Raw genomic sequence first — 27,793 nt, forward strand, 5'->3', positions numbered from 1 at the left:
TTGATTATCATTTTTTAATACCTGTTCAACATTTTCCATACAACCGTATAATTTTTGTATGCATGAGAAACATTTTATTCATACATATTTCATATTTTTTGAATGTTTGGTTAATATTTATTCAAATATTTCATGAAAAGTGTGTGCGTGTGTGTGTCTATAGAGAGAGAGAGAGAGGGAGAGAGAGAGAGTATTTGGAAGTTCAAACAAAACTAAAAATGAGATAGCAAAAAATGAAAACAAAAAACGTGAATAAAACCGAAAAAATGAGGCAGTGGCTTGCGGCCACCCCCGCGCTGGCCCGGCCCATTTAGGGATGCAGTTTCCCGGATACGAGCGGGGTGGGAAGCGGAAGCACCCAAAATCACTAAGTAAGGAGTACTAATTTGCAAGATCACTACCACCTCCTTACGTTGCAACAAGTGGCGCACTACATGCGTGCCACTTGTCTCAACCTGGGAGTTTTCTCTTTTTTTGTACATCCGTTTATTTAAAATATTTATCTTTTTTCGTACAACCAAATGCTAAGGAAGACCGGTGGAAAACCAAAAACTCAAAAAAAACCCAGAAAAAACCGTTTACAACGCCAAAGCCGCGCACGAAAAAAAATCCAAAAGGAGCGCCCAGAGCGCGACACGTGATTAAAATTTTGTGAACAAATTTTCAATATAGGGACATTTTTTGACAATCATAAATATTTTTAAAATTTGAGATAAAAACATAACATGCAAACATTTTTACAATTTTAAATTCTATTAGTTTTATATTTTGAAACATTTTTTGTAAAAGAATCGAACAACATTTGAACCTCCAAACATTTATAAAAAAGCAGAACAACAGTTGGAATTTCAAACTTTTTGAAAAAGACGAACAAAAATTAGAAACCACAAAAGTATTTTGAATTTGTGAACAATTTACAAAAAAGCAGGAACATGTTTGAAATTCCGAACAAATTTTGTAAGCCCGAACATTATTTGAAACTCCCTGAACATTTTTTGAATTTGCGAACAAATTTTGAAAACAATAACATTTTTTGAAATTCTGAATTTTTTTTGAAAATACAAACATTTTTTGAAATTTAAAACTATTTTTTGAAACCACAAAACAGTAACATTTTCAAAATAAGGAACATTGTTAGATTTAGGAAGAAAATTTGAAAACAGAAACATTTTTCAAAATTTGAATTTTTTTAGAATATTGAACATTTCTGGAAAAATAAAAATGAAAAAGAAAAACCCGGCCACAAAGAAAAATAAAAAAAGAAAAAAAGTTTCTGGGAACCTTCTGGAAGGTTCCCAAAACCGTAGGGGATTCTGCCAATGCGATCTACTCAAATGGGCCGGCCCAGTCGCGTCGATCGGCCCGCTCGCGTGTGTGTTTCTCCGGCAACTTGCCGCAACGAGCGGCAAATAGGAAATTCCGTGCACCCACTCATTCCTCTCCCTTGCGTCCCTCATGGGCGGCCTATAAGTGGGGTTTGGCGCCCCTGTTTTTTTATTACGTAGCTTTTGTCTCCTTCCTAAAAAAAATCATAGATTTTGTCTCTTTTTTCTTCTTTATTTAAGACAATTCGGAATATCAATAAAGTTCAAAATTTAAGAAAAAAAACAATTTTGGGAAAATGTTCCAGAAATCATAACATGTTTGTGGCTTAAAGAAAATGTTCAAGATTTAAAAAATGTTCCCATATTAGAAAAGTGTTCATGAATTCAAAAAATGTGCATAGTCGAAAACATGTCTGCTAATACAAAATTTGATGAACATTTTTTGAACTTTATGAACAAAAATTGTATTCAAGAACATTGTCATTTGAAAAATGGATGAAATTTTTTTGAGTTCAATGAACATTTTTTTGAAAAATCAATGAACAAATTTTGAAATGAAAAGATGAATAAATTTCGAATTTGACGAACATTTTTTATTTCGATGAACACTTTTTGAATTTGATGAACAATTTTTTTTAATTTGATGAACATTTTTTGAATCCGATTTCACGAATTTTAAAATAAAATTGGCAAAAATCTGAAAAAGAAGGAAGAAAAGAGAGACAAGAAAAAAGAAAACAAAAAGGAAAACAGAAAAGAAACAAAAAAGAAAAGAAAAGCTGGAACAAAAAAACACAAAAATCATGGTTCAGGGAACAAAAACAAAAATAAAAATAAATCTCAGTTGGGGGTGCACACGCGGTGGCTCTGTGGCGACCTACGCGCCGTATATGAGCCACCTGGTTTTCCGTGGGAAGCAAGGTAACGCGCACCCTTGGCTCACCCCCACGTGGGAACTTGGGTCGGCCTAGTGCGGGGCGGGGCTCTTCCATTTTTCGTCTTCAAAACAGTTCGGGATTTCAAATAAGGTACCGAATTTCAAAAAATGTTCATGAAATTTAAAAAAAATCAAAATTCAAAATGTTCTCGGATTTAAAAATCGTTTCACAAATCAAAAAATGTTCATGAATTTTCAAAAAATGACAATGAATTTTAGAAAACTGGCAGCAATACTACGGCAGCAGTACATGGTTAAATGCAGGAAATCACTACATTGAGGGTTAGGTATGTAAAAAATCACTCCTTTTCAAAAATGTGGCAAAAGCATCACGTCTACAATAAACTTTTTGCATAAATCATTGATCGATAGATTAGAGTGTTTTGAGTATGTTTCCGACAGGCGGGTCCTGATTTTTGCCGACGTGGCTTACCGGTTCGCCTAGACGGCATTAGACGGACTCGCGGAGGCGGACATTCCCATCTCGCTCGCTTTTGGTGCCTGTCATCGCGCGCCCTCTCCTCTCTCCTGCTTTTACGCCAATGCCACGCTCTCCATAGCTGGTATCGCCTCTCCCAGCTTCAACCTAGCCATAAGTGGGCAGATGGGGAGCCGTATGCTCGTTGCCGGGTAAGCACCCGCCCCGTGCAAGCCCAAATCCTTTGTCTTGTCGTCACACACCCTCTCCTCTCCCAGTTTTACTGCCTTGATTTGCTGCTCGAGATGGCTCCCCGCAAGTTCGTCGTGATGGCGGCAGTTCCGGCGCCGGCGGGTTGCTCTCGACTCGTGAAATATATTTTTATTCCACTTTAGGTCTTGGAGGAAATTTTTTCTGTAAGGTCTAAAAACATGCAGAAAACAGTAACTTCCGGTGCGCACTGGATTAATAGGTTAATCCAATAAAGTTGTATAAAAAGATGCCAAGAGTATATGATAATGATGTGAAAATGCCAATATCATAGCTTAAAATAACAATTAAACATGAGAAGAATCACATGCTTAAACCTCCCGTACAAATAACTCAAAATCCTAGCACAAACACTCAACACGCTTTTGCGGCCTTCGGTTGCCATGATTTCATGACGCTCTTCCGGTGTGGTTGGAGACCATTGCTTCCGGTACCTATCCAAAGGCCATGGTACCCACGAGTGCAGGGACCCAATACGGTGCACGAGCTGCCTCCAACTGGGCCCATCTCTCGTTTCTGCCATGCAAAGTCCCACACATCCCGGATTGTGGCGCCCCAACATGCTGCTCAACCACATCTAGTAGTTGATACTGCAAGCTTGGAAGACGTGCCATTGCAGTTTGCACCTGTGGATCCAGTTGATCTGCTCTGCACTGAGCTTCGGGATGTGAAGCGTGTTGGGGGTCTTTAGATGAGAGCGGAGGACGCTGTTGGCAAACTCTTGGTTGTGTTTGTTGTATCTCCGTTGTCTGAGCTTCAGGTTAGTTCCACAGATGAGAGTGAAACATGTCTCTATGTAGGTTTCTACCCTCGTGCTAGACCTTACCCGCTATTGTGCCTGTTGTTTTGATTGCTTCTGGGAGTGAGTCAACATTGCGGTCATGGATTCAATGTTGGGCTCGCTTGGGGCCTCGGCGATGGCCACAAGACCTTCACCACCAGCATTGGAGCCCAGCCAACCACTCACCTTCGCAGAGTGTGGAGGTGTAGATGCTACTGTCCTTCTATCACATGTGACCATCGAGCAGGTGGTGTTTGTGGGTGACGAGGTTGTTGCGCTAGGTGCAAACTCGCCTGTTTTCCCGAGGCTCTCTCGTGAATGAGCTTTTGCATCTTGCTTGCCAGCTTGGAGGCTGCTAAACCTAAATCTTGGCAAGATGATTTTAGGTCAACAACAATTTCTTCTAAGTAGATGCCCTGAGGTTTATCAACCCGTAAGAGGTGTAGGTTGAAAGTATTCCCTCGCCGACAACCCTGAAATCAATGTACAAGTAGTCTCTTGTGTCCCCAACACACCTAATACAATTTTCAATTTGCATAGGTGCACTAGTTTGACAAAAAGGATAGTAATTTGTATGACAAAAATATCATTTTATCTCCAGAATAAGTACGGACAACAAGGTAACACATAGAAAGGGTGAGTAAAATGATGTTTCAAGGCCTAGGGTGCATTTCACTAGTATCAACTCTCAACATCATTAACATAGTTAAAAACATGATATATCATCAAGAAATTTGGTAAAGAATCACATAAAAAGTTCCTCTTTGTATTAGATCAAAGTGGGATGAGATCTTGTAGGTATAGTTAAGCACACCTCGAAGTTAATCTTCTAACCTTAATCTTAATCCACAGGGCATGCCCAAATATCACCTAAGCCAAGCCCGCAAATTATACTATACAATCACCCCATGATATTTATCGTTCTAATCTTAATCCACAGAGTCACTACAAATGCCACTACTAATGTCTCCGAAAATTATACTAGATATATGCATTACATAATCTCATTGATTTTCGAAACACTCAATCCAACATAAGAAAACTCATGAAGCCAACTCCAAGAGGATCGAAGGGAATACATCACATAGCTCAAACTCCATCACCAAAGTCCATGATCACAATCAAGATCCCAAACTTACATGATCCAAGGGGGGGGGGGGAGGGCGGGAGGGAGGGAGAGAGAGATCGAGAGAGAGAGAGGGATACACACACACACAGGGAGAGAGAGAGATAAATGAACACATATCTACTGCCACAAACCCTTAGCCCCAAGAAAGGAGTATGGAGTACTCTCCTATCATCATATGAGCAACAAGGGATGATGGAGAGGCCGAAGAATATGAATTCCCCCTCTTGCAAGGTGACGAAAAAATGGTGTAACGAAGATCGCCTCGAATCAGGAAGCGATAACGAAAAAATTGGTAAAAATACGACGAGGGCTTTTAGGTATATATAGAGACAGACGCGTTGGGAGGCGGTGGAGGGAGGTCCCTAGGCTCCACGCGGCGCAGGTCCAGGCCGTGCGGGGGTCCTAGGGCATATTTTTATTTGATTCTTTCTTGTGAAAATGTTTCCTGTAAAATCTAAAAATATGCAGAAAACAACAACTGACACTGGGCACTTAATTAATAGATAAGTCCAATAATTTTTTTTTATAAAAGACAGCAAACTATATAATAACAATATAAAAATTAACATGAACATAGCTAAAAAATATAATTAAACTCGAGAAGAATCACATGCTTAAACCGTCCATACGAACTAAAGTTCCTAGCACAAACACTCAACTCGCTTTTACACGCACATGTATTATGAATATTTCATTTTAGTGCGAATCAATCGGTGGTTGGATGGTTAGAAGGACAGTGGTATCACAACCCATTAGGGTTCAAGTCCTGGTGCTTGCATTACTGTATTACGAGGCACCTGTGGTAACTTCATCAATCTAAGAGATATGCCGGCTCAGTCTCTCAAAGATGCTAGGATGTGCGTGTGTGTTCACGGGGTGCACGCGTCTGTACTGTGTTAAAAAAAAACTACCTGTATATATTTTATTTTGGTTTTGCAATTTTACTAGGTAATGCAGTGTATGTACAGTATAATTTTGAGTGGTAAGTATTTATGTTGGGTGGTCTTCTCCTCCGAATCTCTCTCTTGTGCTGTCGGCCATGCCGTCCCTCTCCCCTCCCCTATCCCCCTCCCTCGTCTCGGGGTCGGAGTGGGAAGCGTGAAACCCAGCTGACCGCACCTGACCTGGCCGGACTAGATCGGCCGGCCCGACGCCGCCGCCACCCGCCTCGCCGCCGGCCGGCCGGCCGGCCATGACGCGCCGCCTGCGCCGCCGCGCCGCCAGGGACGGCCCGGCGGCGCATCCGCATCCGCACCCGCTCGACTGGACCGCGCTCCCGGACGACGCCACGCTGCACCTCTTCGCGCGCCTCGGCTACCGCGACCGCGCCGCCCTCGCCGCCACCTGCCGCGCCTGGCGGGCGCTGGCCGCCTCGCCCTGCCTCTGGGCGGCGCTCCACCTCCGACGCCTCGACCCGGCCGCCGCGGCCACCCTCGCCCCGCGCTGCGCGCCCCACCTGCGCAGCCTCCGCCTCGCCGGCCGCGCCGCCGCCGAGGCCGCCCCCTTCCTCCGCGCCGCGGGGCTCCGCTCGCTCCGCCTCTCCGGCTGCCGCGACCTCACCGACGCCGCGCTCGCCGTCCTCGCCGCGCGCCACGGGGGCCTCGCCGAGCTCCACATCGGCCCCGACCCGCTCGACCGCATCTCCAGCGACGCCCTCCGCAGCGTCGCCCTCTGCTGCCCGCGCCTCCGCTGCCTCCGCCTCTCCGGCCTCCGCGAGGTCGCCGCCGACGCCCTCGCCGACCTCGCGCGCCACTGCCCGCTCCTCCACGATCTCGCCTTCATCGACTGCCTCGCCCTCGACGAGCCCGCCCTCGCCGGCCTCACATCCCTCCGCTTCCTCTCCGTCGCCGGCTGCCAGAACATCAAGTGGGCCACCGCCTCCGCATCCTGGGCGCAGCTCCCCTCACTCTCCGCCCTAGATGTGTCCCGCACTGACGTCTCCCCCGGCGCCGTCTCCCGCCTCATCTCACACTCCACGACCCTCAGGCTCATATGCGCCCTTAACTGTGCCTCCCTCGAGGAGGAAGAGGCCCACAGCCCCGCCGCCTTCGCCAACTCCAGGGGCAAGCTCGTGCTCACCATCAACCGCACAATCTCTAAATTCATCGCTGCAGACGCCGCCCCGCTGTGTCCAGACACGGCTGTCAAGGACACTATGGTGTTCGATGGGTGTCGCTCTTCGAGTGGCAAGCGCAATGGGGTGTCTCAGCTCATTACATGGCTCGAATGGATCCTGTCGCAGTCCCTCCTGCGAATCCCTGAGACCAACCCACATGGCATGAACCAGTTTTGGCTGGACCAGGGCGCGGCGCTGCTGCTAACCCTGCTCAAGAGCTCCCAGGAGGATGTGCAGGAGCGGGCGGCCACCACGCTCGCAACATTCGCGGTTATCGATGATGAGAACACCAATGTGGACCCTGCAAGGTCTGAGGCTGTGATGCTCGAAGGGGGCATACCGATGCTGTTGGATCTCGCAAGGTGCTCCAGGGAGAGTCTGCAGTCTGAAGCTGCAAAGGTTTCTCACTCCTGCAATCATATGCAAGCTATAGTTGTATCAACCTTCAAGCTATAGTAGTGACGATAATTTTTTACGCATCTTGATGTCATTGTGCAGGCAATCGCCAACTTATCCGTGAATCCAAAGGTTGCAAAAGCAGTTGCAGATCAGGGAGGTATTGCCATACTCACTAACATGGCAAAGTCAGTAAACCGTCTGGTTGCTGAAGAGGCTGCTGGGGGGCTGTGGAATCTGTCAGTGGGAGAAGAACACAAGGTTGTGAGTGCTCGGTGCTGTTTCTAACTGCTTTACGCTCCACATTTCTTGTCCGGTATGATGATTAATTTTAATTCCTTATTATCAGGTGGCTATCGCAGCGGCTGGTGGGGTAAAAGCTTTGGTTGATCTTATATTTCGATGGCCTGCAGGAACTGGAGTGCTTGTAAGGGCTATCTTAAAAAATTTCACCTTACATGTTGCGCTGATTCAGTTTGTAATGGATGTGCTGTTTTTGTTGTTGCTGTTGTTATCAGGAGCGTGCTGCTGGTGCACTTGCAAATCTTGCTGCTGATGACAAATGTAGCTTGGAGGTTGCAACGGCTGGTGGCATCCATGCTTTGGTTACGCTTGCTCGCTCCTGCAAAGTTGAAGGGGTCTTAGAGCAGGTAACACACACCTTGCTTTTAATGAATAATAACATGTACCTTGCTTTAATGCTTCTAACATCTTCCATTTTTGTCAAATATAGTTTAAATCTACTTTAGCCCCCTTGTATTCAGCTGAATAAGTTTAGTCAGAAACTGTGACATAGGTGGTGCTTGGCCGGTTAGCCACACTTGAATCTGCACCTTTTAAAAAAAAATCATGTCTTGTCTGCACTTTCCAGAGCTGTAAGGAATGAGTGCATGCTTGCACATTTCCTCTACAATTGGTGTTTGCAAAATAAGGATAAAAACACGTTGCAAACCTGTTTTGGCCTTCGACTAAATTTGGGCTGTGTGGATAATCATTATTGGATTTATGTTTGCTGAGGCCAGAGGAGCTGTTCCCACTGCATGTTGTGCACAGATTTCTTGTGCTGACAGAATTGAATCTTCTAATGAGCTCCCAAATTCCTACTGTTTTTTTCTTCTTCTTCTTGTTTTAGAACTTATCGATTATCACTTAAATATGCGATCTGATTTAGTTCAATGTTGGGTTATCTTGTAAATAACTTAGAGTATCATTTTGCATGCAGGCTGCACGAGCTTTAGCTAATTTAGCTGCACACGGAGACAACAACAATAATAATGCTGCTGTTGGCCAGGAACCAGGCGCTCTTGAAGCTTTGGTGCAACTAACACATTCTCCCAGTGAAGGCGTCAGGTATAATTCTGCTTTAGTCGAGCGACATTGACCTGCCAAGCTTTTGAACTATACGTCACATATTTCTCCTTGAATCCTGCGACAAATATCAAATTACAATTGGGCTATTTTTCATGCATCAATTAGACAAGAAGCTGCTGGCGCTTTGTGGAACTTGTCATTTGATGATAGAAATCGGGAATCCATAGCTTCTGCTGGGGGTGTTCAAGCTCTGGTATGGCTTTATATTCTCTGCATCTATTGTGAGTGTTATTCTTTTACCTATACATATAGGTGACGCCTAACATATAGGGGGAGCTGAGTTAAAGGAAAATCTAGATTTAGTTTTCACCTGAGCAAATTTTTGAAGAATCATGACCGTGTTTTAAGAGAAAAAAGCATATTGCCATTTTTTGATATTTTGAAGAATTGAGAACATATGCAAGAGAAGCATGAATCACCTTTTTACATCTTTCTCTCCTTGCTTTGCACCGACAGCAAACTCACCTGGTCCATCACCTTTTATATGCTTTATAATAGGAAACATTTCTTTCCTTAACACAAATGACTCAATCACTCAATTGTTAAGGTATCACTCTGTCAAGAATGTTTAAATGCTTCGGACGGTCTTCAGGAGAGAGCTGCGGGTGCTCTGTGGGGACTATCTGTTTCAGAAGCTAACAGGTAACTGAATTGATGGCATTATCGTGCATTTGGATTATTATAATTTTCTTTTGCTATACTCTGTTTTGGCTTGACTTCTCAGTCCAAATCTTGCAATGCAAGATGCAGGATGGTGTTTGTATGAGGGTGATTTTTCAGGATTTAGTTCATATTTTCGGAATGTATTTGTACAAAAAATATCATTAAGAATATCAGTATGATCTGGTGGACAAATATTAGTTTTATTATGAATAACAACAAGTAGTGGGTGTAAAAATATGTAAGATGCTATACTATTATGGTGGGTAGAGATGACAGTCATGTAATACCTTGCTGGTTCTGTTTTAAGAATAAATTTGCAGAGACTTTAGTGAATAATTGTTCTCAGCATAAGCTCCATTATTTGCTTTGAACTCTTCTGTCTATTGTTTGATGTGCTGGATTGGAAGTGGTTTACACAATACAGTTACTGATATTTCCTTGATCCTGCTGCTAACTTTTCTATTGCGCTTTCAGCATTGCTATTGGAAGGGAAGGCGGTGTTCCACCTCTAATTGCGTTGGCACAGTCGGAGGTTGAAGTAAGTGCTGCTTATCTTCAGTGCACCCAGTGTGTTTGGTTTATAAAGACAATATAAACACTGACATGCCTTAAACAAAATCACATGTTCTATTGCTATTTGCGTCAATGTACCAGATGTATCATGCACCTTATATAATGCACCGATGCAGTGTATTGTATGTCTAGTTTTTTGTTCTGTCAATAGGTCTATGTTGAGCTTCTGAGAGCAGCCTTATGATCATGCACTTCATCCTTGTCCAGTTATGTTTGAAGTTTGTGACCCTCTTTGATCTAATTTTCTTCATCTGAACTTTATGTAGCTGATTTCTTGACCAATATTGTTAGTAAAGTCAAGATTAAGTTCTTGCCACCATAATACTCTTTTCTTGAACCTCGATGATGCCCTTAGTTCACTGTTAAGATTGACTAATCTCTGCTGCTTATGTGATTCTAAAGGTACTTTATCATATAGATTTGCATCCTTTGATATCCAGTACCTACTTTCTAAGCTAATCACGCAAACAAGAAAAGCTTCATTTTTCTCAAGGTATGCTACTTGCTATTTCTACAGGATGTTCATGAGACTGCAGCTGGTGCACTGTGGAATCTTGCTTTCTATTCTTGTAATTCTCTCCGCATAGTTGAAGAAGGCGGCGTACCTGTCCTAGTGCACTTGTGCTCATCATCACACTCAAAAATGGCTCGGTTCATGGCTGCACTAACCCTTGCTTATATGTTTGATGGAAGGTACACTGTATTTGTGTCATTGTTTCTCCCTCATGTTGCTTAAGCTGTACAAGTCATGACAAAACATACCATAAGTCAGTTGTTTTCACCATATGCTAGTTTACTTTGTTGAAGTATATGCAAGCCTTCTTCACAAAGTTTCCTTGTATTGTACGGATTGCACCCCTTGTTTGATATCTGAAAAGTAGACAACCTTAGATGCTACATGCCAGTATAAAGGTCAGTGCCATTCGCAAAGATCTCTTAAGTTAGAAAACACCACCCAATGTGTCATTGACATGTCACTCTTCCTCACACACTAGATAATATCTTCCAAATTATGCCTCTTTGCTTTATGGTCTCCATATCTGCTTATAGATATTTTGCTAGAATTTCTGTAGTATGGCTGCTGAGAGAAGGAAAATATTGCAGTAAGAAGGAAAATAGAAGTATATACTTTATATATGGTGTTATATGTGGTCTAATCTTGAATTTTTGACTGGCAGAATGGATGAGATAGCATTGGTTGGGACATCCTCACAGGGTAGTTCCAAAATTGTAAAATTTGAGGGAGCAAGAAGGTTGGCATTTAAGCATATAGAAGCCTTTGTGTTGACCTTTTCAGATCCACAAATGTTTTCTACGGCTGCTTCATCCTCAGGTGCAGCAGCCTTATCTCAGGTTGCTGAAGCACTTTTTATACAAGAAGCTGGACATCTTAGATGCAGGTTTGATTTTGCATTCCATTGAATATTATCAGCTAGCCCTGAAGCTTAGCCTTTGATTTTTCAACTCAAATATGAAATGAGGACAGTTTTGTCAAGACATCTTCCTTTGATATAAACTCTCCGTTAGTTCAATCTGAGTTCTGATTTACTATCCATGTTTAACACCGCAAAAGGATCAGTGGGATGATTTGTTTACTTAATGACCATGTCAAAGTTAGTTCTGACATTCTTAGAGCTCATCCATAATAGGCGGATTAATCCATTGAGATTTGTAAAGTTCGAAACAGTAACTTTAAATGTGTTTGGCTCAAAATAAGCGCATTTATTTATGTAGTTGAGGGCGAAATAAGTTTGTTAAAATTTGGTCAGGATTCTCGTTCCTCAATATCTTCAGAAACTTGCTTGCTGCTTGTGGTTGTCGGTGATTGCAGTCAGGAGTTGAGGTCTGGTATGACCGTGTTATGGCCGGCTTAGTTTATATCCGGAAGAGGCCCACCGGGCAGTAGTTAGGGGGCTTGGCCCACAAGTTATCTTAGGCAAGTTATCTTAGGCTAAAGTTATAAATACTCGTGTAAGACATCGTTTGAGATCAAGCAATAAGAAGAATATTATCTCCTATTGCCCGGCTCCCTGAGGAGCCGGAAACCCTAGCCGCCAACAGCCCTAACCGCCGCCGCCTTTCCCCTAGCTCGCGACGGCGCCCTGCCGCCGGCGCGCCCGTTCCTCGCCACGCCCTCCTCCATCCTTCCCTTACCACCTATGGCCTAGACCTGGTAGAGTACTTGATTCTACCAGACCGGCACTGCTAGTATTAGGTTTTCTTTTACACATGGTCTGGAGAAACAAAAGCAGGAAAGATGGGCTGGCTAGGTTCAGGAATGCACCGAGCAGTGAAAGGGCCTAGTTATGTTTCCAAATGCTGTGTGGGTGCAGCACATAGCTGCTTAATGTGGACTATTTGTTCAAAGTGATATCATGTGATAATGTGTTGGACCATGCTTAATGTGGACTACTGTTGGATGAGTTATTATGTGATAATGTGTTGGGCTGTTGTGATTTCTTTATTTTCTTATCTTGCATACTATTTTTGAGCTTGTGGCATGATGTAGGTATTGATTTTGAGTAAAAGACAGGATACTAATTTAATTTTAACTTCCTTCAGCCGAGCTGAGATTGCTAGATTTGTTGACACGCTACGGAATCCTTCATCAGTTCTTCGTGCTTGTGCAGCTTTTGCTCTGCTTCAGGTTGGTTTTGTTTTATCAACTGCTAGTATGACTTGAGTCCCGTAGTTGTCTTCCTGTAGTAACCGGGCTTCCTCTTGCATAAGGAGCATGCCTACCAAGTAATTACTGATTCAACGACTTTGTCAAGTTTCCAGCATTCGGTGGTTCTTATTGTAACAATGCCCCAATCAGCATTCATCAACTGAAGCACATAATATGTACATATCATAACGTTTTCTTGTATATTCAGATTTATGGTGGGGATGCATGCATATATGTTTAGCCATGCCTCTGTTTCTAGCTCTTGTCATTGTTGTGCTCCTTGATATTTGACATGATTTGAAGCAAATGATCAATGGTTTATTCAAACCTGCCTTCATGCTCGTTTCCATGTAACCCTTGGGTTGCTTCATTTTGTGATATGCTTCTTCCAACCCTGCTGTGATACTTCCTGCACCCCCCCCCCCCTCCCCCCCCCCTGACTAACGTCACTAATGATGCATGCGTGCAGTTCACTATGCCGGCAGGTCGACATGCTGTGCACCACGCAGCGCTACTTCAGAAAGCCGGGGCATCCCGGGTCTTACGGTGGGCAGCAGCCGCGGCAACAGCTCCCATCGAAGCGAAGATCTTCGCACGGATCGTCCTTCGCAATTTGGAGCTCCACCAAGCAGGGCCTTCCACATAGAAGCGAAGGATGAGCAAACAGTACTCCTACTCTACTGGTGGAGAAGAGCAGCTGACCTATTTATTCCCCCATATCTGTGGCTTCAGCATGAACCAGACGAATGACGGCTATCGTCGTCGAATTTTGGCATCCCCCTCTCCCTTCAGAGAACTTGGTTGGCATCTTGTTGCTTCCGCTGAGTGTGCTTGCGATTTTGTGTGTAAAAGCAAGTAAAGTAACATTGCCTAGTGTGTAAGATAATCTTATGGATCCGTGCACTAGCTAATTTATGAGGTGTTTGCGGTATATTTGGACTTCAGCTGCAGCCAACTCTAAATTATTTGAAGGTTTAGCTGTGTCCTAAAGTCAAACCAATCTACATTTGACCAAGTCTACAGAAAAAAACATGCTAATATCAACACCAGATATATATAGTATGAAAATATATTTTACGATTAATTGAATGAAACAAGTTTGTTGGCGTAGATGTTGATATATTTTTCTATTTACTTGGTCAGACCTAGAAAACTATTTTTAGAATAAAGCTATCAACAGGAGTAGGGCGTTTTGGAGGCCTAGCGTCACGGAGGCTGAAAATTTTGAGAAGTAAAAAAATTTAAAACTTTTCAGTTCCAAAAAATTCCGAAAAAAGTATGCATGTATATGAGGATGTAATGTGTCTCTAGGTATAGGTGTAGTTTTTTATTTCAAATTTTTTTGAAAAGTAAAAAAATATGAATTTGAATTTTTTGAAATTTGGCCTCCATTTGGCATTTTTTCTATCAAGAGAAGCATGCCGCATTTTGCAAATCATAAAACCACTGCGCTGTTGAATACTAGGCATGTACGTAGAAGATTGCAAATCATGAGCTCCAAAATACAAGCAACAAAGTGTATATATATAACCAAACATGAGCAAATCATGTGAATAAAGCTAATTAAGGACCTGACATGGAACCTGTGATTTTTGTTTTTACAGTTGTTGTGGTCTTCTACAAAGCAGCGCTTCAAGCGAAGCTTGAACAAAGAATGACATGTACACCACTCCAACATTATATATATCCCTGACAAGATGGTGGATCATCATGTTGAGGACTGAAGGAGGACGCCGACATCGTCCCCCATCAGCCCGAGCGCTTCCCCGACGGCGTGCCAGGTGGCGGCGAGCGAAGCGGAAGCAGATGGTTTGTCCTTCAAGTAAGGCACAATGTGTTTCCTCATGTCACTGTTGGAGATGCCCAGGTGGCCTCCTGGCACCGACACGAACTTGACTCGCCCGGCCTCGTCCAGGGTCTTCAGACCAATCCAGTCTTCTTGATATAGCTTTGTCTGCAGACCAAATCTTGCCACGGTCAGTGAGCAGAAATCGCCTCGAAACTTCATCGACTCGCTAATCCACATCACTAGTTTAGCATGAAGAACAAAAATTCTACCTGCTGAGGAGGTAGGACTGGCTCAAAGGCTCCATCAGGATAATAACCAAACCATGAAGTTTCCCGGGGTATGACGACGATATCATTCTCAAACTGCACATCATATTATGGGAAAATAGTTAAGGGCATCATAGGCGAAGTACATTTTGATATTTCTTGCCAACTTATACTGTGCACTATATACTTGCCAAACATTTTCATATCATTCTCCCTCCGTTCCGAATTACTTGTCGCAGGTATGGATGTATCTAGATGTATTTTAGTTCTAGATACATCCATTTCTGCGACGAGTAATTTGGAACGGAGGGAGTACCATGTAATCTTCGAAACGTGGATCAAAATGCGATTTTAGGCTTTTCTCAACCTTACCATGATCAGCACTAAATTCTCTAAGCTGCTGAACCTTTCCTTGTAGGTAGCATTTCTTTCACCTGGTATCTCATTGTTAAGTTTGGGAAGAAATCTGCATCCCTTCAGATAATCATCCATATCCTGAAAAGACGGTATACATTTTCAGTGGCTCAGAATATATCATCGAATACTGCTCTGGTTTAGTTCCAGGATCTATGGTTAAAGGCCAATCAATGGTTTCTACGATATTCCACTTTGTGAAGAAGTAAAAGTAAAAGTTGAAAGCTAAACACACATTAAGATTACCTACTTAACGGATTGTGAGTTAGCAACACACACAATAGAACATGAAACTAGCATGTCAATAACATGGTTACCAAACCTCTTGTTAATCACTTCTGAAAGAAAAATATATAATTCATTATTACTCTGATATACTAGAGCCCTGTCAGTGCCCAATAACAGTTAACTGATCAGCACAGCAACTCAGCAAGCAATTTGAAAGTTCAAAAAAGTGCAGGTTCGGTTATAAAATGATACTAACTACAATAACATAAAGGTGAATTCCTGTTTATCGGGACGATGACCTCAAGAAATGCAATATAATACTCACTGTTGGGATTTTGATGTAACCACTTGGTGCAAGATGTGCCTGTAATTCACCATGGGCCAAGTTATTCCATTGAAAATCTCTAGTTTATTAATACTGCGGACTAGAGTTTGGGGCATGATTAAGCGAAGACGCTAATACCTGTACGTAGTCCGAGTAGATCTCCAATTTAATCAGGGCATCAGCAATAACACAGAAAATACCAGACTGCAGAGAAGAGAGATATAATGTTAGGAGGAGGTAGCTACAGTAATCAGACCGTAGAAGGGGGATACGGGAAACTGAACATCGGGGCTTCATGAACATATTAATACATTAAAATAACCACAATACTGATAGTTGCATTCAGGGATTTTTCCAAACATCTCGCAAGTGCTCAGGGCTCAGGCTAGCACGAGCTGATATAGGATGTTTAAATATTGAATGGCATTAGCATATACCTCTACAATATATTTCTTTAGTATATACTCCCTCCGTCCCATAATATAAGGGCGTTTTTGACACTACACTAGTGTAAAAAACGCTCTTATATTATGGGACGGAGGGAGTAGTTGTCATCAGAAATTCATGAAAGAGCAGAAAGCTATCTATTCTTAGATAATTTGCAAGTCTGTCGATTGAAAACTTGACATAACAAACTGGATATTAGTTGGAGATAATTAGATCAACTTACACCACAAAGTGGCACGGAAGCGGTACCAGCATGAGGCCCCGCCAGTGAGATGAAATTCTTGACCTGTTAGGAGAAGTATCAGAATACCTAACTCACTGCACAAAAACTGAATAGCAATCTCTGCGAAGTGTAAGGCCTACTCATCATTGAAAGTTTAAAAAGTACGACCTTGTAAATACTACTTGTAGGGAAAAGAACTGGTACTAGTTGGCATGCTAGACATGAGGACTGAGGCCCAACACATTCACAATAATCCAGATTTCGCATTCAGTTGCATACAATAGGTGGTGGGAGGAGAAACGAATAAGTCTGAAAGCCATCTATTATATCACTTGTAGTACAATTTTAAAAGCAACTCACCGGTGGTCCATCATCACAATACTGGAGCACTGCCCGGCCAATCAAGTTCCCCTGTGCAAAGACATAAGGAGGAGGCAAGATTTTAGTAGAAGAGTGACACAAACTAGAGCAGAATCAGCATAATAATTTATCATTTAGCTGAAAAACTACTGATCTTAAACAAAATGACAGCAGCACATGAACATATATAGTACCTGAGATAGGCCAACGATGTTATAGCCACCGCTTAGCTCTTTCATCTCCTTCACCTGCAAAAACAAATTACCAGTCAGGCCAGGCAGGGATGATGAATATCTGTATGTACCCGGCATACAGCAGAGGATAAGACAGCATCTCCCAAAACGCTGAATCGATCACCTGACCTTCTTGCAAATGACATCAGCCTGTTGACAATGCAAGGGGAAAAACAGTATGGTGAGTGGATTTTACAACACTTACAGCAAACACAAGATTCTGATTATTTTTTATAGAGATGGACAAATATGAGAAAAAAACAGTGAAGCAAACCTGTTGCTGGAGAGGCATGAGCCAGGAGTCCCATGTCCCGCTTCCGATTTCTCTGAACACAAATGAGCACAAACGACAGAGTCAAACTGTAGCTAGGGGATGAGATGATGATAGGAGGGGGGAGAGGGCGTGGACGATGACGGGGTCATACAGGCAGTGGCCGTCGGCGGCGGACCAGTCGGCGAGGAGGCGGGTGAACTCGGCGACGCCGCGGTTGGCGCACTGGTCCCCAATCCCTGCTCGATCGAATCAATCAACCCCACCGAAGCGCGAACCAATCAGTCAGCCAATCAATCAATCGAGCCATGGATGGGAGCAGAGTAGGTGAGGGTGGACCGACCGTGCAGGACGACGAAGGGCACGGCCTCCGCCGTGAGGAGGAGGAGGAGGGGGAGGACGGCGGCGCCGGCGAGGGGAAGCGGAGGTCTCGGCGGCATGGGCACCGACGATGGTCTGGCGTCGGAGGGACCCAGACAGACGGCACGACGTCGCTCACTGTTGAGATTGACCGTGCGTGTCCACGGTGTTCCAAACGAACAAGTTTCCTACTATGAAATTTTGATTTTTTTCCTTTTTATATAATCATCATCACATCGTACACGCGTTTAATTCTTACTTTTCCCCCCTTCTTTCTGAAGCACTTTTTAAACTACCGCTCGTGCACAAAACGTCTGTTATAGGCCGGAGCCATTGAGTTTTAAGTTTGATGAGCCACCACAGACAACAGTGAATACCATAGTATAGATAGAGGCGCTTATCAGGGCCAATTCTTTTGTCAGTTTAAAAAATAAGCTGTCTCCTCCTCAGCTTTTTCTATAAGCCGTCACTCTTATACATTGGGGTTTCTAAACTAATTATGAGATACCTAATTGAAAAGCCTCAATAATTTTTTGGTGCAGCTTATTTTTTACGCCGGGGAGGGGCAATTTATTTTTTAAGCCGCTCAAAAGAACTGGCCTCAACGTTTATTGAAGATACAATAAATCGAATAAATAAGTCATTCACTAAAATAGTAATCTGCATTGATGAGACGCTAAATCGAGGATCCTAGGGTTTATTTTCTGGTGGACTAGCGTTACAACCACCCTCCTAACAACGTTTCTAGTCAAAGCCCTAAAATTTAGCCCGTCAAATGCCCATCAAACCTTAATGCCTCAATTTTGACGAGTTAAATAAAAATGGTTCGTAGCCGAACTTCTAAAACTTAACTCTATTTTTTTTTTGCCAATTCTTCTATGTTTTGATTTACATACTCCATTTCCACTACATATTTTTACGCATACTAAAACCAAACTTGATAATTAAGATTCACACAATTCATGAGCATTACAATTAAAAGTTTACAAATTTAATTATTCAATTTCAAGCACACCAAAGGGTCCAAGTAATAATCCAAATAAAGAGCATGATAGAAGGCGCATCAATCAAGTGCTATGAAGTGCCCACAAGTGCTCAACAAGATTATCTTGGAGATGAGTGTATGAACTTCTCAGCTATCGATACTTCGATGCATTACGAGAGATCTATGCATCCTATTTAACTGTCTTCCGGCTCGGCATGAGCCCCAATGGAGATGTATCAAAAGTTCTCTAGCATGTCTCTCTCATTCTCAATGTTTATGTTGTGCAAGATGATGCAATATGTCATTATTTTCCATAGAATCTATGGCTTCCAATACTCGGCAGGCCACAAATAACAACAAAGCACTTTTGAAGCACACCAAAACTCTCTCGGCATCCTTTCTTATGGACTCTTGATGCATTGCAAAGTGGGATCTCTTGTTGCCTTGAGGACGCTATATTGTTCACAAATATGGACCATGGAGGATAGATACCATCTAAAAGGTAGTAGCCCATTCTGTACTGACAGCCATTGACAACATAATTGCAAGGAGGAGCATCTCCGACAACAAGCCTTGCGAACCATGGTGATCTAGAAAAGCACATTCAGGTCATTCTGAGAGCCAGGCGATCCTGATGCAACTGCCCTTTGTACTGACGACTGACGTTTCCACCCTGCAGGACAATGCTTCCGTGTCCAGTGTATGCAATCAATTGATCCAAGCATCCCTGTCCATCTCACTCAAACCCAGAAGTCTCTTAGTGTCTTTGTCATTGGGTGCTCCTCAAGTACTCCTGTTCATAGATCTCAATGCAGGCTTATATGTATCTTCGAATTTCCTCTAGGATTGAATCTTCCCAATGCATACATAGTCATCAATGGCGTCGGCTGAACACCCATAAGCAAGCACTCGAACAACCTTGACACACTTTGTCAATGGGCTTGCACTTATCTCTCCTGATGCACTTCTCCTAAGTGTAAACAATGATCATGCTCCTCTACAACTTTTGCAATGGTTAGAAGGGACTTCGATGCATCCAAAATCACCGACAAAAATACTTCTCTAGATAAGTTGAATTGGGTGCAAAGTAATCCTTCATAAGCTCGGCATGGCCTTCTACTCTATCCCGATTGATGCACAAGTGACCAGGCTGTGATCCTAGTCTTGTTCACTGGAAGTATCATGACAATGACCATCTTGAAGAGTTAAATTGGTTGAGGGTTCAGCTAGGTGCGACTTAACTCCTCAAAAGAGAATATTTTGAGTTCATCACTTTTGAGGGTTTGGCTAGAGATGCTCTAACCATCCAATCATTTGGTTGGTTCTCTTTTGTTGAAACATTCTCTTTGATTCATACTTTCTAGATAAATGCTGATTTGGAAATAGTTAGTAACTTTAAACTTATAGAGTCGGTTGGGATAAAACACAAATTTTCAATCCTTGAAATTGACTATTTGTCTGACGTGTTCTGGGGGAGGACAAGCATAGGTACATCTTTTTTCCCAGTTACAAAAGAGACAAAAAAACTACATGTCAATCTTACCATCGCATCAATTCAACACAACCTCAATTTTTTTGTTGGGCCATTGCAAGTACGTGCATACCAAAATACACAAAGACATCAGTCCATCACTGATATTATACATATGCATATACATTCTACAAAAAGATTTCACCCAGCTGTCAAAGAGGTTATATCTTCTTCTTTTATTCGCTCTATGGATGGTCCATTTGAGCTCATCTTTAAATTTGGCCCTGCATCTATATAAGCTTGGCTGAATATTTTGAAGATGAAATCATTCCTTACTAGCCAAATTGACCAACAGACTATGATAATGATTTCCATAAAAAAATGGCACCTGAAGTTGCAACTTGAGATGATTAATATACCCCTGCATGTTCTCCAATTGGGACAGATGTATTTCGAACAAATTTGAGCAAACTATCGTGACCACACATGACACATGAATAATCAAGAATGAAGAAAATTTTCCACTGAAGTAACTCGCCGGTGTCAGTCGGTCGTGAAACAATAGCCCAAAAATACGTGTGCTTCATTTGACAACAAGAGGCCCATATCCAGTTGATAGCATGTGAAGGGGTTGGTGTCCAAGCAATAACTTGTAAGATTTAGAGACAAAAAACCCCCGGAAGATTGGCTAGTGGGCTGCCAATTGTCTTCCTCTTAGCATTGTCGAAAGATGAACAAAGTTATGGCCCATATCGCCAAATTGAAGGAAAGCTTCTTCGGATAATGGCAGGTAGAATAGATCAAAAAGATCTTCATGATCAAGAACCTTTCTGACAGATATCTTCATTTTTATATATGCGAAAAGGTGTGGCTAGAAGTTTTTTGACATGTCATTTTGCCACTTCCAAAATAGTTTTGATGTGATGTGCAACAACATTAGATCAATGTATCAACACCAAAGTGATAAACACGCCACTGACTAGTTGACCCGACATTAATGTGCAAAGCCCATCAGTGGTGCGATGTAGACTTTTCACTAACTTTTAGTCACCGATAGGGGTCACATGCTCATTAGTGGAGGAGTTTTACGCACCCCGGTATTTAGGTAATCTGAAGTAGTGTCCAAGCGATTCGATGAACATTACTGGGGCACAATGACCGCCAACACTTTAACAAGCAAAACAACCTATACTAGAAGCTACCAATAAAGTACTTTGGCTCGATTCCCCTATCATGTTCCCACATCAGAGTTAACTTAGAGCTGACACATAGAGACACGAGACAAACGAAGGACTCACACAAGATTTAGTTGGCACATGGATATGGCCAAAAGGCCATTTTTTTAGGAGGAGGATAACTCTTGGCATTTGCATTGATTGATGCACACAATCGGCTAATTAAGCAAACTAGCTCCTCTTGGCTCTTGCTTACATGAGATCGTCGACGAGGCAGTGCAGATCATGGTGCGATGAGCCTTATCTTCTTTCTCCTCTCATCCTCGCCACCATGATTCCAGTCACTGAAAATCACCCCGTGACCAATACTCCTCGTCCTACCCCTCAACGCCCCTCCCATTCGTCATTGACGCTAATGGCACTAGTGCAGCTGCTTGGTGGCGAGTGAGAGGTTGTCAAGACGATTGGAGTAACTCCAAATTAATATGATTAATTGACAACTAATTTAGTTGGACCTTACGAATAATTGATAGCTGACTCAAGACTTCTGAATTAGTTTTATATATGATTTGCAACATCATTAGAGCAATGTGTCAACATCGGAGTGATGAGCTCAATGTTGCCTTCCCCCGCAAAAAAGAAAAAGAACAAGAAACTCAATGTTGTCCGTTTGAGTAAGCACCAATGGACGCCGGTGGTATGCTATTGACTCTCCACCTAAATTTTAATCGTCGACGAGCAACATACCCATCAGAGGAGATCTTTGTCCGTCTGTGGTCTCTAGTATTGTCCAAGGACCGATGAACATTGTTGGGGGGCACAATGACCGCCGATGCTTTAGCAAGCAAGATAACATGTACTAGAAGCTACCAGTCAAGTAGGTTTTCTTTGGCTCTATTCTCCTATTACATTCCCGCATTAGAGATAACTCGGAGCTTAAAGCATTATTTTCTGAGTTTACTTGATATCATAGATATCCATATTTAAACAGTTTAAGTTTAGAGCATGCGGGACAGCTGGTTGTCACATGTGCACGCACTCGTATGCAGAGGTCGAGGATCATCCTTTTTTTCGAAAAAAACATGTGCACACGCCTAGATGCATGCAGGGTCGGGGGATCATCCCTTTTTTCAAAAAAATATGTGCACGCGCGCCCACACACACAACACAAACAAAAGGACTCATCAAAACATAAGAGTATTTAGCACATGAACATGGCCAAGAGGCCATTTTCAAGAAGGATAACTCCCGACATCTACATTGATTAATGCACACAGCCGACTAATTAATTAAGCAAGGCAGTTCTTCTTGGCTCTTGCTTCCATGAGATCATCGACGAGACGACGCAGATCACGGTGGGAGGAGCCCCCTTCCGCAACGGCGGCACGACACTTGGCGGCGAGGTCCATCACCCTGCTCCTCGCCGCGTCCCCTGCCCCTCCAGGGAGCATGAACGCCGTCACCGCACGTGCCACGTCTCCGGCGGGGACCACCTCGTGCTCCTCATGCCTGGTGCTCCGCAGGCCGGCGCCGCACGGCCACAAGCGCTCCCCAATGCCCAGCACCTCCGTCACCAACCTCTCGGTGATGAACTGCTCGAACACCATGGGCCACGTCAGCACTGGCACCCCCGCCATCACCGTCTCCAGGACGGAGTTCCACCCACAGTGCGTCACGAACGCGCCAACCGCCGGGTGCCCCAGTATCGCCGTCTGCGGGGCCCACGCCGTGACGAGGAGCCCTCGGTCTCCCACACGCTCGGACCACCCCTCCGGCGGTGTCCAGTTCCCGGTGTCCCTCACCACCCACAGGAACGGCTTCCCGGCGGCCTCCAGCCCCAGAGCGAGCTGGTGCAGCTGAGCGTCGGAGACGTGGGTCAGGCTGCCGAAGCACAGGTACACCACCGAACGGCCCGGCTTCGAGTCCAGCCAGCCGATGCACGGTGACTGTTGGTCGTCCACGCCGCCGGCCGGGGAATGGGATGGTGAGGACGACGAGAAGAGAGGGCCGACGAAGTAGGCGCGCTTCGCGTAGCCATGGAGCATGTACATCTCGCAGTACTGCCGCTCCAGCTCTAACGAGGTGTTCATGGCCTGGCAGAAGCAGTCCTCCACCGGAACAATCTTGCTGATCATGGAGTACCGACCACGGCCCCTCAGGAACTCCGGCAGCTCGGCCCTGGGTACCCGGATACTAGGGCCCGGAAACTGGGGGACCGTGGCGACGTCCACATCACCATTGTCGACGTCCTCCCGCTCGAGGTGGTGCAGGGCGAGCGTCGAGAAGGCGCCGATGGCGCTGAAGGCGACGCACGGCACGCCGAGCTCGCCGGCGACGCGGACGTTCCAGGCGAAGTGCACGTCGGTGACGACCGCGTCCGGAGACTGCGCCCTGGCGAGCGCCTCCTGCGCCGGGCGCGTCAGATGCTCGCTCAGGGCAGCGGCGTCGATGCGCCACGCGTCGGCCTCCGTGGCCCTGCTGAGGTTCTCCACGCCCTCCGGGAGTCCGTCCACGGCCGGGAACGGGTAGGTGGCTATCTTGACATGCTCGGGTTGCCCACGTCGCCGGAGCAAGGACTGGACGACCGGGACGTTGGCCGGCGTGACGGCGACGGTGGCCTCCACTGCAGGTCCAGCGGCGACGAGGCGGACGGCGAGTTCAGTGAAGGGCTCGATGTGGCTGGTGGCGAAGAAGGGGAAGATGAGGACGCGCAGCATCGTCTTATTGGTGCTGGTGGTAGCACTAGCAGCAGCGGCGGCGGCAGAGGCCATTTCTTCTCCTCAGCCCTCACGTGGGGGTGGTAGGCTGGGTTTGTTCATTCAGCTGAGCACCACACAATCAGAATCACCACCGACGGCCCGACGCTATCTATCCGAACGGAGGGAGCCAAGTCATCACATTCATCTTTTTCTTCCAATCTAAGATGTAGAACCGCATGCTAGTCCAACTTGTCGAGGCTAATTATTGATGACACGCCAACGTCAACAACCATCCATAACTAAGAGCATCTCCAACATGCGCATAAAAAGTTTCGCACGCTAAAATAGTTTTAACGCGTCACTGTAGCATTTTTAGTGCGCCGGACCCAACATTAATTTAGCAGATGTCCAAAAAATGCGCGCCCAAAAGAATATACAGTGCAAATTGTGAAGTGTCCGTAATCCGGCGTCTCAAATTTCCAGCTTTTGATAGCGCTTTTTTGCGCATGCATTATTTTACAGCTTCAAGCTGTCCGGCGTCCAAAAAACCCGAATTTTAGCGCGCAGAGCAGTTTTTTTGCGTCCGCTCTAAGATCATCATCATTGTGGTCCTTTTTGTGTTCAATACCGAGGGACCATCGGAGGCGCTAGTTCTGTCCCAAGAGATTGAGGAAGAAGTTTTGGTGCCCGATGATCTACAGTCGTTCATTGCAATGTTTTTTTTTCTTCAAATTGTTTTCAATCTATCCATTTTCAATCATGGCCGTACAAAGAACAACACATGTGATAAAAATTACAATCATGTCCGTGGACCACCTAGCGACGAAAGAAGACGCACAGCCATCATCGCGCCTCCCTCACTGAAGCCAGACAAACCTTGTTATAGTAGACAGTCGGAAAGTCGTTGTGCTAAAGCCTTGTAGGACCAGTGCACTAGAGTAGCAGCCATCGCCGATGAAGAAAGTCGTAAATCAGAAGGATCAAACCTGTAAGTACTCAAACGAAGACCGGATCCAAACATATCCATCGAAGACCAGCATCGACCGAATTTCGCGAGATCCGACTTCACTATATATATATATATATTTCTCAGTTTTCACTATATATATAGTAGATTTTTTTTCACTATTTTCTCAACTTTAGTATATTTTTTTAGCTTAACATTCTTTTATTACTTGAGATTCCAAATTGATTAATTAGGTTTTTTGTTTTAAAAATTTATCTCTTATTTTTTTTAAATTTACCGTGTCAATAGAATAATGAAGTTGAGATTGAAAAAAGAGGCTGTAATTATGGTCGGAAGGAGTTATCCGGACCACTTGCATGTCCACCGCTAGACATGCAACTGCAACACATTATAACCTGATTGTTCTTAAAGGGGTTGCATCTGCATGTTTTGAAGGTGGGGTTGCATGGAAAACAAAAAAAATTCTACGCACACACAAGATCTATCCATGGAGATGCATAGCTATGAGAGGGGGAGAACATCTTCATACCCTTGAAGATCGCTAAGCGGAAGCGTTTGTCAACGCGGTTGATATAGTCGTACACCTTCACGATCTATCCCGATCAAGTAACGAACATACGGCACCTCCGCGTTCAGCACACGTTCAACTTGATGACGTCCTCGCCTTCTCGATCCATCAAGAGAGGCGAAGTAGTAAATGAGTTCCGGCAGCACGATGGCGTGGTGACGGTATTTGTGAAGAACAATCTCCGCAGGGCTTCGCCAAGCACAACGAAAACTATGACAGAGGATAAACTAGAGGGGACAGGGTTGCTGGCACACGGCTTGGTGATTCTTGATGTGTTCCGGGTGCTAGCCCCGCCCCTCTATTTATATGTTGATCCCTGGGGTCGTAACTTGGAGAAAGGGCCTCCTCAAAGTCGGTTTTGCCCGCAAGGAAGAGTCCTTCTTGGACTTCCAGGACCAGACGCCACAGTCCTTGGCATCTGGCCCAGATGCCATGGGCCTCGGCGTCTGGCCCAGGGCCAGATGATGACCCACAAGCGTAGGGGATCTATCGTAGCCTTTTCGATAAGTAAGAGTGTCGAACCCAACGAGGAGCAGAAGGAAAAGCGGTTTTCAGCAAGGTATTCTCTGCAAGCACTGAAATTATCGGTAACAGATAGTTTTGTGATAAGGTAATTTACAACGAGTAGCAAGTAATAGAAGTAAATAAGGTGCAACAAGATGGCCCAATCATTTTTGTAGCAAAGGACAAGCCTGGACAAACTCTTATATAAAGTAAAGCGCTCCCGAGGACACATGAGAATTATCATGAAGCTAGTTTTCATCACGTTCATATGATTCGCGTTCGGTACTTTGATAATTTGATACGTGGGTGGATCGGTGCTTGGGTCCTGCCCTTCCTTGGACAAGCATCCCACTTATGATTAACCCCTATTGCAAGCATCCGCAACTACAATAGAAGTATTAAGGTAAACCTAACCATAGCATGAAACATATGGATCCAAATCAGCCCCTTACGAAGCAGCGCACAAACTAGGGTTTAAGCTTCTGTCAGTCTAGCAACCCATCATCTACTTATTACTTCCCAATGCCTTCCTCTAGGCCCAAACAATGGTGAAGCGTCATGTAGTCGACGTTCACATGACACCACTAGAGGAAAGACAACATACATCTCATCAAAATGTCGAAAGAATACCAAATTCACATGACTACTTATAGCAAGACTTCTCCCATGTCCTCAGGAACAAACGGAACTGCTCACAAAGCATATTCATGTTCATAATTAGAGGGGTATTAATATGCGTAATGGATCTGAACATATGATCTTCCACCAAGTAAACCAACTCGCACTCTCACTCTCACTACGTACGGGCACGCCCAGTCCATCTCCGGCACGCGTCACGCTCCACCATGACCCCACCGCTGGCGCGGAAGCACACGCGGCAGTCCTCCGCCTTTGGGTCCTCGGTGTCCGAATCCGCCCCCTCCCGCCGCTTGACGTCCCCGGCGCGAACTCCCCTCTGCCGTGCCGCTTGGGCTCGGCCTGGGTCGGGGTCTTGGGCGACGGCGCGGCCCGCTTCCGCTTGGGTGGGCGTGGGCATGGAGTCTGAAAGAGGTCTCCAGGAGGCGGCGGGATGGCGCCGCTGGAAACGTTGGCGGCGGTGAGGCCACGGATTTGTGTCAGCAATGAGATTCACTCTCTAGCTTTTCACACGTTGGACTCACACACACAGCTGTTCCACAAAATTCCTACACAGAAGAACCGAGCGCAATTTTTTTTGGGACAGTAGAACAGAGCACAAGCTCAATAATCAGAGGAGCACATAATCCATCCTTTTGCCCCTCGCCTTTTTTTTCATTTTGACTGAACTCGCAGACATCCAATAGCTCACCTTATGTTTTATTTAGCAGAATAGCCTTATGTGGCTCGTGCACTCAACCGGACAATCCGACCCATGGACGGTCGCGGACAACTGAAAATGGTGCGGCAAAGCACGCGCCACACTCTAGCCAACTTGATATCTACAAACATGAAACGCTCAGGGGTGCATTTGGTTACCTGCATCGTTTTTACACACTTTGCATACTTGTCTCAACTGGGTTTGGCTGAGCATATACATGCAAAAAATCAACATCTGCATGTTGATTGGTTGCGTGCATCCCCTCTAGCCCACATGTGTCGAAACGGAAGGCCTATTGTTTGGCTGCGTACTTTTTTGAGGGGAAACACAAGCCCGGTTGTTTGGTTACATCCAGGACAGATGTGCAGTAACCCTTTCCCCTGGGGCATTGGATGGAGGGCCTTCTTCCTTAGGTGCTCGCTCGGTGACCGCAATAAGTTTGAGCAGGTGTGCTCGAACTTCAGCAGCATCGATGACATGCACTAGAACGCTGATGTTGTGATGAAGAAGGCTACGTCAAACGAG

The 27,793-nt window shown here is 44.6% G+C and overlaps 3 protein-coding genes across 3 annotated transcripts; 1 reads left to right on the forward strand and 2 right to left on the reverse strand.

Moving 5' to 3' along the window:
• The first annotated feature begins 5,879 nt into the window (after positions 1-5,879).
• LOC125511598 (protein ARABIDILLO 1-like) lies at positions 5,880-13,578 on the forward strand. Its single transcript, XM_048677011.1, has 12 exons — positions 5,880-7,375; positions 7,475-7,633; positions 7,722-7,799; positions 7,891-8,022; positions 8,595-8,722; positions 8,849-8,936; positions 9,291-9,385; positions 9,881-9,944; positions 10,497-10,672; positions 11,158-11,379; positions 12,542-12,626; positions 13,117-13,578. Exons 1-12 carry the CDS (start codon positions 6,053-6,055, stop codon positions 13,291-13,293), a joined length of 2,727 nt encoding a protein of 908 aa, XP_048532968.1. The 5' UTR covers positions 5,880-6,052; the 3' UTR covers positions 13,294-13,578.
• A 572-nt stretch (positions 13,579-14,150) lies between these two features.
• On the reverse strand, positions 14,151-17,765 carry LOC125511599 (palmitoyl-protein thioesterase 1-like). The gene is made up of 12 exons (XM_048677014.1): positions 17,547-17,765; positions 17,358-17,442; positions 17,207-17,258; positions 17,062-17,082; positions 16,894-16,947; positions 16,700-16,750; positions 16,340-16,402; positions 15,808-15,873; positions 15,670-15,708; positions 15,075-15,197; positions 14,706-14,798; positions 14,151-14,601 (listed from the first exon to the last, which is right to left on the reverse strand). The coding sequence occupies exons 1-12, from the start codon at positions 17,641-17,643 to the stop codon at positions 14,356-14,358; spliced, it is 990 nt and encodes a 329-aa protein (XP_048532971.1). The 5' UTR covers positions 17,644-17,765; the 3' UTR covers positions 14,151-14,355.
• Positions 17,766-22,375: 4,610 nt separating this feature from the next.
• Positions 22,376-24,070, reverse strand: LOC125511600 (UDP-glycosyltransferase 73C4-like). Its single transcript, XM_048677015.1, has one exon. The coding sequence runs from the start codon at positions 23,963-23,965 to the stop codon at positions 22,484-22,486; it is 1,482 nt and encodes a 493-aa protein (XP_048532972.1). The 5' UTR covers positions 23,966-24,070; the 3' UTR covers positions 22,376-22,483.
• Positions 24,071-27,793: the final 3,723 nt, after the last annotated feature.

The sequence above is a fragment of the Triticum urartu genome, chromosome 5 (assembly GCF_003073215.2).
Source record: "Triticum urartu cultivar G1812 chromosome 5, Tu2.1, whole genome shotgun sequence".
NCBI classification, from domain to species: domain Eukaryota; kingdom Viridiplantae; phylum Streptophyta; class Magnoliopsida; order Poales; family Poaceae; genus Triticum; species Triticum urartu.